General features: G+C 41.4%; 1 protein-coding gene across 1 annotated transcript in view; it reads right to left on the bottom strand.

Annotated features, from left to right (window-relative positions):
- hgfb (hepatocyte growth factor b) overlaps positions 1-12,552 on the bottom strand; it is a 30,167-nt gene that overhangs the window by 16,623 nt on the left and 992 nt on the right. The window contains exons 2-7 of the mRNA XM_080028573.1: positions 11,581-11,740; positions 11,204-11,316; positions 10,533-10,647; positions 6,385-6,527; positions 4,717-4,837; positions 2,331-2,449 (exon numbers count right to left, since the gene is read on the bottom strand). Coding sequence (XP_079884699.1) covers positions 2,331-2,449; positions 4,717-4,837; positions 6,385-6,527; positions 10,533-10,647; positions 11,204-11,316; positions 11,581-11,740 — 771 coding nt within the window. The remainder of the gene's footprint in view (positions 1-2,330; positions 2,450-4,716; positions 4,838-6,384; positions 6,528-10,532; positions 10,648-11,203; positions 11,317-11,580; positions 11,741-12,552) is intronic.

Raw genomic sequence — 12,552 nt, 5'->3', positions numbered from 1 at the left:
GGGGGGGGGGGGTCACTGGTCAAGGTAACATAGTATGTTCATACAGGACTTAAGTGGATCTTAAACAAGTTCTTCAGCCTTTTCCAACAACTCAGTTTCTCATCACATTCACATCCAACAACACATCCAGTCAAGGAAAACAACTATGGAAGTGACATTAAAACGACTTCTGTAGATCTACTGTATGATTAAGCTAACACAGCCTTTGAGAATATTGAAACTGTCAAATACCAAACCACCCACACCTAACAACTTATTTCCTTCAACACAGGTGAATGTTGGACAGCTGACTAAATGCACAGGACAACACACTATACAACAGCTAGCCTACGATTACAGTTGGGTCAATGTAGGCCAACCTCAAATTCCACATCATTACGCATTTCCACATGTGATTGTTCCAAAATAGAAAAGGACTTGCTTTGTTTTTTAAAAAGACACAGATAAAAGCCACATCTGGTTGTAATGGTGGGTGGAGAGATGTGGGAAACAAGGACTGTGAACTGTAGAGAGTGCTGGTGGTAGGTGAACTTCATAAGAGCGAGGCTAACTTGAGATGAACCTGTATTTACAAAATTAAACTCTGACCCGCATATCACGCATTTTCTATTTGCCTGCCCTTCTGTTATTGTATATCCCACGCACACACCTACTGTTGAAGTCCCCGTGTCCAGTCGTTAAAAAAACCAACTCACAACACCAGATGGGCCCATAGTGTAGCAGAACATTTGCTCCGATCAGGAGTAATACCCAAATCGGTTGTTTTAAGAATTCCAGTGTGTCTGCACCCCTGGGGTCTCGAAAGTGTTTGCATGTGAGATGCAAAGACTGTTGTAGTGATAGAAGAGTAAATGATTTAGCACTGAGGAAATATTCATTGTGAGTGCCTTTGACATAATGAATGGCTAAACGGCCTCAATGCCTTGGCCACCTGCTTTCCACAGAACATCTCCCTGTACTGGGCCCACGGTATAATGAGGCTGATTTGGTCAAAACTGGAATAAACAAACAAGGCAGGAAATCTTATCTTCGTCTCTCTCTCTCTCTCTCTCTCTCTCTCTCTCTCTCTCTCTCTCTCTCTCTCTCTCTCCCTTTTTTTGTCCTAGAAGGGCTGCTCATTATGCAAGCGAGGTACACAAGTTCATTAGCCTGAACATTGTACATGATTGTATCCCACAATGTGTAAAGCTGCAGGTCTTCAAGACTCATAAACAGACGTGTTCTGTCCATATAATGTGTCTAAAAATAGATATGCACTAGTTGTGACAGTAAACAAAAGAGCGGGCCTTGACAAAAGACTACTGTTTTTCTGTCTCTCTTGCTCTCTCCTCTCCGCCTTGTTTTGATTAAGACTAACTGGGTCGTAAACTTGGTCTGTTCCCAACAAACTCCCATATCAGAGGCAGTGGGAGAGTGAGAGACAGAGAGAGATGGAGAGATTGCAGAGGGGGAGACAGTTTTTAGAGGGGAAAAAGCAGGGGGGAACCGTGAATCACTGGGTCCAAATGGACGAGTGCCATCTAGTAAACATGGTGCCAGGACTGCTGATGGTTCTAGCAGGCAAACAGGCCAGTCACAGAGTCAGGGGGGGAGAGAAGTTGGGCCCAACAATAACACTCATGCTCCTCTGTTTTATCTTCTTGAGGACCACAGTGGCTGTCTTTGTGACTCAGAATACTGATTAGCGGTCATCTAAGTGCATACACTATCTGCTGGGTAACTACAAGTGTATATGCACACACAACACAAGGAGAAGCATACACGTAAATCTTACACACCAACCACGCTGCTTATGCCAAGTGTTCGATGTCTAATGAAAGCGACCTGCTCGTAGTGTGTATGACCCTGATGTTTTGTCTGTATGTGTAACAAGAGGTTAATGTGGACCAGTCACTGAGCCTTGTGCAGTTTGACCACCATACATACGAGCTGGCATAGCACAATAAACAGCAGGCCAGTGGTGCGGGGGGAAAATAAACATTCTGGCTATTAGAGAAGACATAACAGAGAGCCAAACCTTGGGGGGGACTTTGTGTGTGTGTGTGTGTGTGTGTGTGTGTGTGTGTGTGTGTGTGTGTGTGTGTGTGTGTGTGTGTGTGTGTATGTGTGTGTGTGTGTGTGTGTTCCCCAGTATTAGCCAATGAGAGGGAGATGAGTGGTGAAATTTAATGAACAGGAAGTAGTAACTTCTGGTGCAGTAAATCACACTTCATGGGACTTTACCGAACACTAACACACCCATGTACAGAGATGCATAGACTTCCATCTAACATGCCTAACAAATGCGAATGCATTCGACCACACACAAACAAACATGCAGCCATGCTTACCACAGACTTTGATGTTGCAGTACTCCCAGGGTGTGTTTGGGTCCGTGGTAAAGCACCAGGGTCTGTGGCGTCCATCTGGGTTCCTACAATAGTTATCATCTAAGCCCTTGTCAGGGTACCTGATACAAAAACATGCCATACAACAAAACTTAGTGTATACAAAAGCTATATAAGAGGGAAAACATAGCACAAAACAATTATGATACTTTTGCATAACTCTCTGTTTTGAAGTTAGGTAATAGTGGCACAAAACACACATTTCCACAGCATTCCTTTAGCCCAGTAAAGAGAGTAATATTTCTATTTTTCCTTTTTGAATCATAAGGAGAGCTGAGTAGAAGAGGAGACAATTCAAGCATTGCACGCACCAGGGCCCGGTTTCCCGATAACGTCCTCTCTTAGCGAGCTACGAAGACTCCTACGTTATGACTTACCAAAGTTGTTTACCTCTGTAGTCGTGGTTCCCGAACGGTGTCTTAGGAGAAACACTCCTTACGTCGTTCGTACACTGCTGAAATCGGTTACTCCGAGTTCGATTATCCATTTCCTGCTCATTTCATGCGCAGCTGCATCTGTATGCTGTCTAATCAAATCTACTCGTGCATTTCTAGTGTAATATAAAGTCATAAATGAGTTTGTTGAATCATCATCTGTGTTTTGGAACTCTTGTTTTATAATCAAAGTATCTTTAAGAACACTAATCACGTTACTTGGTGGGTCAGTAATGAAACTGAAAGTAGATGTAATATCGCCAATAGCCTATATAAATAAACAGACGGCCCAAACAGCGTCCAAATTAGCTAAAATCCTAAATACAATAAACAGCGGAGGAGATGTAGATTGTTTACAGCAATTATTTTCATCATGAATGACTTGTGGCAGTTCCATGTGCAACAGGGATGTCACTCGTGTCCGTTTTACGAGCATGGTGCTTTACGGAAGGAAATGTGGGGGTTTGTATCTCTGGCGATGCCACAGCGATCGCAGGGACTTTCACTTGTGTCATTAAACTTATAAATCTGAATTTCCTATCACAGGGACACAGCGATGACTGTATTTAATAACAAACTGATAAAAACGATCCGACTGTAGGCTATAGTGTATCACGTATAAAGTATTTTCATATTGACGGACATCGCATCCATGCAGTTAATGCTGATTGTCAAGTCAGTTAGATGACTAAAGTAGGCTACTTGTTCATATAGTTTGAACACTTTGTGAATCAGAGTTAATGGTATTCTGCTAAAATATATAATAGCCTAAGCCTACTTTAAATATACGTGATATACACTATACAGTTGGATAGTTTTGAACAGTTTGTTATTACAGTCATCGCTGTGTCCGTTTGATATGAAATACAGTCCGATTTATTAGTTAAATGACACAAGTGAGAGCTGAAACATCCCTACGGTTGAGCTAAGAAGGCTCCGAGGGCGCTCCAGACCAACCTTACCAACGTATGACGTACGAAAGAGATTCGTAGCAAAGAACGTTTCGGGAAACAGGCGAAACGTTAAGTAGGAACTCTACGTAGGGGTTACGAATGACGTAGCGTTAAGAAGGCTCTAAGAAGGCTTCGGGAAACCGGCCCCAGAAGCTTTAATAACTTAAATGGTGCAAGGGCTCCATCTGTGAATCTGTTCAGAGCTTAGGGGAATGAGTAAGATAATAGGCTGCATCACTACAGGTGTTCTACAGTAAGTCATCCCCAATGCCCCACATCCCTCCAGGCCTCCAGGCGTGCAGAATCAGGCTGTGGGACCCTGTCATTACATTGGTGCTATGTGCAGTCTGGGACCTCGTTTACACAAACACTGGGATGATTAAGGATGTGTTAACGAGTCCCCACTAATCCGGACCACCTGCCATCCGACAAGCTGGAGCGCTCTCCTGACACAGGCCAACACGCGCACACAGCAGACGTGCACACAGAGACGAGATCATGTAAGGAATACTAATGCTGGCTATAATATACGGCCTCCCTGAAGTAGGTATAAGTGCATATCATCGCTGGAGACGAGTCTGCTAATCTAGAGTTTAAAGGAATTTGGGGCAATTAGGTCAAAATGAAGAGTTTTCCCAGCATAGTGCTGCTAAGAACACACAATTACACACTGGATTCCTGATGGCATTCCTTCAGGGAAAGGCTCACTGGCTGACTCCAAATCACTTCATCTGCTTAACTTGTGCGCCCCAACTACACAAAATAATGACATCCACTTATTAAATAAAGTGTTCTTATGCTTTTTGCTCTTAAATTATATGTATCCAAGTGTGATTGAGCACGCACAATTAAGTGTGATGCTGAGTGATGCAGGTGTGTGTGTGTGTGTGTGTGTGTGTGTGTGTGCATGTTTGCACCTCTAAAATATCTGTGTGTGTATACCTCTTGGGCTGGAACAGGTGGTTGTGTGGTCCATCCAGGTCCCAGCGCTGGCATTCCTTTCCACTCTCTGTGTGGTCCATGGGTCCTCTGTAGTCTTCCCCATTACAGTACATACACTCAACTGTCCAGCAAAGACACATACACACATGTGCACACATGAGTAACTGCTTAGAAAAACACAGACGTGGATATCCTCTTGTTGGCTGTATCAGTGACAAATTACTTTCACAATGAGACACTTATACCCTAACAAAAAAAGAACCCAACAATCAAATGATTGAGAACCCAGAATGGAAATAAATCATGATGCTTTAAGTCGTTTAGCTCTAGGTTGAGAGAGCATTGAACTTGAATATAGTGAATTATCCACTTGTATACAGTTTCAGTGAAGATTTCCAGACCCAAAAACATGTTGTAATAATTTCATAAATATTTGATGAATCTCCCCTACAATCAGACATTATACAAATACAAGTCATCAATAGAAGAGCATAACAGTAGTCACACTAATGAAGGCAATGTCTCTTTGATGTAGATTAAGGCCCCATGTGTTGCATGGTGAGTAGTAGGCTACACACTGTCTAGTGTAAACAAGAGAGAGCATCCAGATTAGAAACAGATGTTCACGAGTACACTGCTGTCATGACAGAGCACATTTATTACCACTGGCTGCATGCGTATGTGTATTGTGCACGCCATGTTTGCGTGTCTGTGTGTATGTTTCCTATTAGGAACAGTTAATTTCTAGAGAAAGCCTTCCAGTATTTTTTTTCTGAATGAACGCAGGCTTTCCATCAAAAAAAAAAAAAAAAAGTCATTATCTCTGTTGTACAACTTGTGATAACCCGGTGGGACACCATATGTGAGTTGGCAAGTGAGAAGGTTTCCCATCCTTCCTTATCGAACCACAGCCTGGTTCCTCATTAACGTGAAGCAGTGTCATATGCAGAGGAAACAACCCCTCTGACAGCTTGAATCCCCAGGGATTAGATAACAGGGATCGTTATCTTCCCCTTCTTCAGGGAGACATCAGTGCCTGACAGTAATATTGTGTGATATAACTTAGAGGCTATAACACTGGTGGGAATGGGTTTTTTCAACTGAAATAATATCAAAGTTTTACTTAAAAAGCCAATAACTTAAAGTCAGCAGTTTTTCTTTCTGTGTGTGTGCGCCACGGCGATGGATAAAATAGCTAACAATTTATCCATAGGAGACATCAGGGGATTAATATGCTCTAACATTCCACCATCAGCCTCTTTGGGTTCAAGCCATTTACAAAACCTTGAACCAGATGGAACGAGAGATGACTGCAAAAAGCTGAACCACACACCTGGAAACGGCTGCAGCTGGCCTCTGCAAATAAAGAAAACCTGTGGCTCCCCACACACATATACGTGCGCAAATGTAGAACGCAGCAAAAGTTAGAGCCAGCGTTGCTTAGTACAAGGCACTTTGCCATTGCTTAATTTGCTGCAGCTCATTTCAGAAAACCAAGCCTGAATTGGCGAGGCAATTTGCAAACGTGAAATTGGCATAATTTTAAGATGATTGTCGGCTCAGATGGATACAGACATATTTTGTGTGTCAGGTGTTTGTGTGTGTGTGTGTGTGTGTGTGTGTGTGTGTGTGTGTGTGTGTGTGTGTGTTTCTTTCTGTGTAGCCTACCCTGTGAACACTGTGGTATGCCACACTCCTGGTGTCTGAGGTGCGGCCGGGTAGTAAAGCACCATGGGCCAACAGTGGAGTTGTCTGGGTTGCGACAGTAGTTTTCTCTGAGGTCCTTCTTCCTGAACCTCTTAGGCATGAATCTGTCAGGAGCAAAGCCGCAGTTACACAAACAAACACATGTACCGAGACTGGTTGCCAAATATTTCAGCTAGTACGCAGAGCAACCTCTTTATGAAAAACAACACAAGGCCACAGGTTTTTTTTTCATCTCTGTCAGACTGGGGTATACTCTTTATTTTCGTCAGAGAGGTGCTGCTTAACACAGATGACTGAAACCTGCTAGACCATGGCCATGGACAATTGTGTAAGAGTAATTGATGGCAACAATAAAGGATTGACATGATGTTGTTACACATTAATACGGTAGAAGCAATGTTAGTTTTCCATGAGGCTAGTTCTGAAAGTAGTATAAACACAATGAAAAATGACTCATATCTTCTACATCAGGCCAGCATATGGCTGTGGTCAACAGATGCAATGATGGACTAAGCGTGGTCTTTGAGGCAAGTAGTGTTTTTCCACAATATGATGAAAGGATAAAGTTCTGACGTAGCCTTTCAGTGGAGCGGGTAATGGGTACAGAGATGATACAAAACGACAAGCGACACAGAAGAGATAAAATTTTAGTTATTCGTCAATTTGTGTATGGTCTATAAAATTTTAAATGGTTTGGCCCCACAGTCATTATGTGTTTTTGTCCACGCTCGCTCGTCAAATTCCATCAGATCCACTAGAATATCCTCCATACGAGATTGTACCATACCATTTCGCCGCACTGTAGCGGGGCAATCTGCTTTTTCTGTAAGAGCCACAAACCAGTGGAATACCTTACCTGACGCCGTAAGGGGCAGTAGCTCTCTCAGAGTCTTCAAATCTAACCTAAAAAATCTGTTAAAAGCTGCTCAGCTCTGCAACCACTAATTTGGTCATTAGACTTGTTTTGTGTGTGTGGGCGTGGGTGGGATGAGGAAGGTGGGGGGAGTTGCACGCAGACGTGTGTAGCCATGTTGTTGTGGTGTTTTATCCCTGTATACTAATAATCTGTCTCGTTACTGTGTTGTATTTTTGTGACCTGCCAAGGGACTACAGATGCAAATTAGGTTAAAGCTATAATCTGGTATAGTGCATCAAATGGCAACATTTATGTTCTAACTGTACATTGTCCCTTTTAAATAAAGATTTTAATAATAAAAAAAAAAAAATGCAGTTTGTTCTTGGTATCTTGTATAATCTGGTAAAACGCAGATGTTCTGGGTCAGTGGTTAAGAGTATGGTTACGTTAAGGTTTGGTTAAGGGTTTGTTTTAGGCTACTATTGGTAAGTGTTAGGATCAGGGTAAGTCTCCAGGATATAAATGTAAGTCGATGCAGGTACACCAAAAGTGACATAAGTAAATCTGTGTATGGTGTTGGGGAGTAGTGAACTACATTTAATTAAACTAGTAGTATAACTACATTTTTCAATAGCTGGCTAGTGGTTCAACTACATTCATATTTACATAGAGGTTTGTGTAGTTGAATTACATAGGCCTATATTTATTTTAAATTTTTGGAGTAGTTAACTACTGAAACTTTGGTCCATAAAAGGAACGTAATTAATTTCCCTTTATTCTTTCACATTGACCACTGTGCAGGGATATTCAGCTTCCAGGAATCCGGATTGTAAGCTCACCTGTGAAAATATTTGGTTATTGTTTTTAATATTTTGTTTTAATATGTTGTGTACTGTATAAACACATGTTATTTCAAGTACATTTTTTAGATTATCTGCAATTTTTTCATAGTTTCCGCAATACAGTATTTTTTGCTGGCATAGGTCTTTTTTTGTTATATTTTGTTAAAATTTCATATCACATGTTTGTTGTCAATTTGGTCATTTTTTACAAATTAATTTGAACAATTTATTCTAAGCTTAAGTAGATTCCTCCCTTGGGTAGCTTTGTTGTAGTTGAATTTATTCCAGTGTGAAGTAATTGGTAGTTTGCAAAGCTATGCTTTAAAAGCAACTTCACCAACACTGCCTGTGCGTGTGTGTGTAATTATGTCACATTCCAATGTCTGTAGGCCAACTGATAAAACAAACAAAGTGGCTGATCTACAGAGACACCAATAACAGTCTGATGAAGCAGGTTCATTGGAGGTACAAGCTTACTCTGCTCTCTTTGATTGATTTGCTTTCTGCGAAGCCTTTCAAGGTTGTTTAATCCCTCTGGGTAAAGAAGAGTGCATGAGTAGATGTTGGGCGATAATAAAATGTCATGTTCCTATGATCCTTGCAAAAATAATTGCAATTCATGATAATATCCCGATCATCATCAAAATATTCTAAAAACAATTGAAATGGCTCTGAAAAATACTGTTATCACTGTACCTCAAATTTAGTTAAGACTTTTCTTTTTTGAATAACAGACTGATATTGCAATTGTATTTACAATATATTTTTGTAAAATCAAGCCTCAGTCAGAGACATCATATAACAAAAAGTATGCAGTGCACTGCTTATATAGTTCTCACTTATTTGTTATTATTTTTAACCTGCCATTATGTAATTAGTTACCTCACGTTGCCTTCTTGAGCCCTTTTCAAACAGAGTAAAAGTCCCCAGTGAAATAGCAGTTTATTTAATAGACTGGGCTAAAGCATTACTACTTTCCCGTGACTTTAGTACCCTATACCCATCATCTGAGACTTTCATAAGCTTGTAGTTGGTTTGATGGGCCACTTCTGATTACAGCTAGGGGATAAAGCGATAGCAATACTTTTCATTCATGTGCAATACAAGTTTAGGATAATAAAACCACCCATACACTGGATAGGGGAACACTAATCCAAATTAACCATTAGTTGCAACCCACCATTAACTAGAAGGAGAAGAGGTTGAACATCCAATTGTGTCGCAGAATAGGTATGCTCAGCTGAAGGGGGTGTAATAGCTAAATAAAAACACTGGAAAAATTAGCGACATTGACTAAAAAGCAGTGTCCATGATTAGCTTGAAGCAGGACAAGCCAGACTTTCAACTAATAACAATAAAAAAGATTTAAAAGATAACAAATGTAGAATCGCAGTCGCACCACCCGCCGCGGTGCTTGGTCTGGCTAGGTGATTGCTCAGACAACTGCTCTTAATCCAAATACCAGGCCTCATATTATAATGCTTGCTGGTGTATTTATGTTATAGATGATGTTTCAGCAATAATGACGAAAAAAAAGGATACAAGCAAAAATGTAATGGCTAGGGGTGGGAGCACTGCCCTTCAGTTACCTATTGTTACCTTCTATAATACAGCAACCAGAGCTTATCTACACACTTAGTAAGTATAATACCTCTAATGGCATACACTTTGCTGGGGCTGTTGCAACAATCACATACAGCTAACACAGGAGTAGATTGGCTGTGGATGTCCTGATCTTGATTTATCTTGGTAAAATAAACACACTGTTGTATTATTACTGTGAACTGAACAATTACTATTAATTCACATAATATTTTCGACATAATTGAAATTGATTTATCGTTCAGCCCTACAGAAGACTAGATACTTTAGATATTTACATATAAATGCATTTATCAAGCAGTTACAAAAGAGCATCACTAAATCAACTTCCAGAAGGCTTTGCTTCACTTGGGTCCTTTTTGTTTTACTCTCTCTCTCTCTCTCTCTCTCTCTCTCTCTCTCTCTCTCTCTCTCTCTCTCTGTCTCTCTCTGTCTATCTATCTCACTTGCTGTCTATTTCACACTGGGATCTACACTGCATCACAAAGTGTGCATTCATATTGATATGATTCTATTCCCATTGAAACACATACAAACACAGATACACACACACACCTATAGATAAACAGTAAGGCCACAGCAGGAAATGATCTGTGACTCTGTGAAGCGTTACAATGAGGTCAGCTGCTCTGATGAATGACTGCTCCCAGGAGACTAATCAACCGCCTAATATATCATAATCATATACACATTCATACGCACACAGACTAGCCCCCAGCTACTAGCTAATTGTTTCACAAACAGGCCGACACTAACGGTAAGAAGCAGCTGCAACACTATGTTGTTTGAGAGGAAAGAAAGGTTCTTACTTGTGTTCATGAGGGATGGGAGAGGCCCAGGCCTGGCACAGGATCCCACTCATTGTCACCGACCTCCGCCCCCTGTAGCTCTGACCTGTACCCACAATGCACTCCCTCACATAGTCTGAAAGAGAGAGAGAGTGACGAGAGACAGAGGGAGGAAATGACAGTAAAACATGGTGAGTAAGTGGGGTGAGCCAACAACCTGATATCAGCGTGTACAACAAGGAGTGCGGAAGATGAAGAAACCAGACAGAATGAAATGTTCAGCTGTAACGCTTAACAAGGACACGGCCATGCCAAAAGACGAATCTGTTTAACTAATCTTCTGCAAAACATTTGGATCCAGTGAAATAGGTTACACAGCGTGCATGTTCACTGTTGTGGTCGGTCAAAGCCAAGTGGGGTGGGGGTTTCCTACGTTTACACAAGCAGGGCTTAATGACATAAATTGAACCATAATGTACTGTTACACAATAAACACGACAATGGTCCTTGCCCTCGATTTTCTTCCTCTTGAAGGATGCCATTATAACAAAGATACATTAACTCTGGAAATAAGCATACATAGTTGTTCGGTTCTACTTTAAAACAACATGGAACACAGCAAAGTTGGACTATGTGTTGAGGTTTTTCAAATAGGAGAGATGGTGACTTTTTTTAAGAAGACGGGAGGTCACCTTTCTTTTGATAGAGATGATAGTTGAAGTCCTGTTGGCTCTGAGCTCCTGGGGAGTTCCTGTCGAACGACAGCCACTGGCATTTCCTGTTTTTATGATCATAGAGAAAGGCTCTGGAGGATAAGGAGGAAGAGAGAACAAGGGAAGAGTGAAGTACACATGGGTCAGTTCTGTCACTTCTCCAGATGAAAGGCCAAGGCTTGCTAGACCGGACGGGCAGCAATGCATTACAACTTTAAAAAGCATCATTTAGGAACTTGAGGCACCACCACTTTACTGTCATTAACATTGTTGGGGAGGCACCTTACCATGTGCCAGAAGAAAACAAAAAACAAATCCTTGCAGTTGGAAGAGTAATGCCTCGAGAGCTGACATACCTGCAGGTGAAGGGAAGTCGTCTGTTCCGGCTGCAGGCTTTGGCACATTTGGCCATGCTCAGTCTCCTGCTTTTGGTCTGGTGGGAGGAATCAGGAGACACCACAACCAGTCGCGTACCATCAGTCTTCTGGTAGTCCTGGAGCGCATTTCTCCTGCTCTCTAATACACAATCACAGAACACATCCTTGACCATTCAGCAGGGTTTGGCTGACAGACTTTAGTGTACATCTGAGATATGCCTTGATCAAGGCCACATTAGGCAGGATACACACTTTTAATGGGGTCGAACCAGGGACATCCTCGTATTGTGACAGTGTCCTGACTTGTTTGGTTTATGAGCCACACTATTACAACAGGTTAGCCTACTTTATGGTTTGTTTTATTGCATTAGATTTGTTCAATCACAAAGGACATTTAATTGCCTGTGAGGTGCATGCACATCAATTATCATAATCATAAGTATTGATGTTATTGTTGTTTTTGATGATACTATTATTATAAAAACATGCATCCACACACACTAGTTGACCCTTCACTGCTCAGCTTATGAAGCCAGCTAGGACACCAGGTACGCTAACTGCATATCAATGTGTGAATTAGTCTGCTTTAATGTTAGTAATCTGCAGGACCACATCAGATGCACAGTCACTTTTCACTGCTCCAAATTAACCAAACACACACACACACACACACACGCACGCACGCACACACACACACACACACACACACACACACACACACACACACACACACACACACACACACACACACACACACACACACACACACACACACACACATAGGCAGGTTGGCAGGTTCTCCTCATCTCTGCGAAATCCACTCAGGGACAAATTGGACAAAACACTCATAGACCTCATTCTAATTATTTTATCTTCTCCCCACCTATTTCAACTCTCTGCCTATATTGCCAATATGCACTTAAGTATGCTCTTGTTTTATCAACAAATAAA

This window comes from Ammodytes marinus (assembly GCF_949987685.1).
Source record: "Ammodytes marinus genome assembly, chromosome: 5".
NCBI lineage: Eukaryota > Metazoa > Chordata > Actinopteri > Uranoscopiformes > Ammodytidae > Ammodytes > Ammodytes marinus.
The sequence above is the reverse complement of the archived record's forward strand: the minus strand, read 5'-3'. Positions and strand labels throughout refer to the sequence as shown.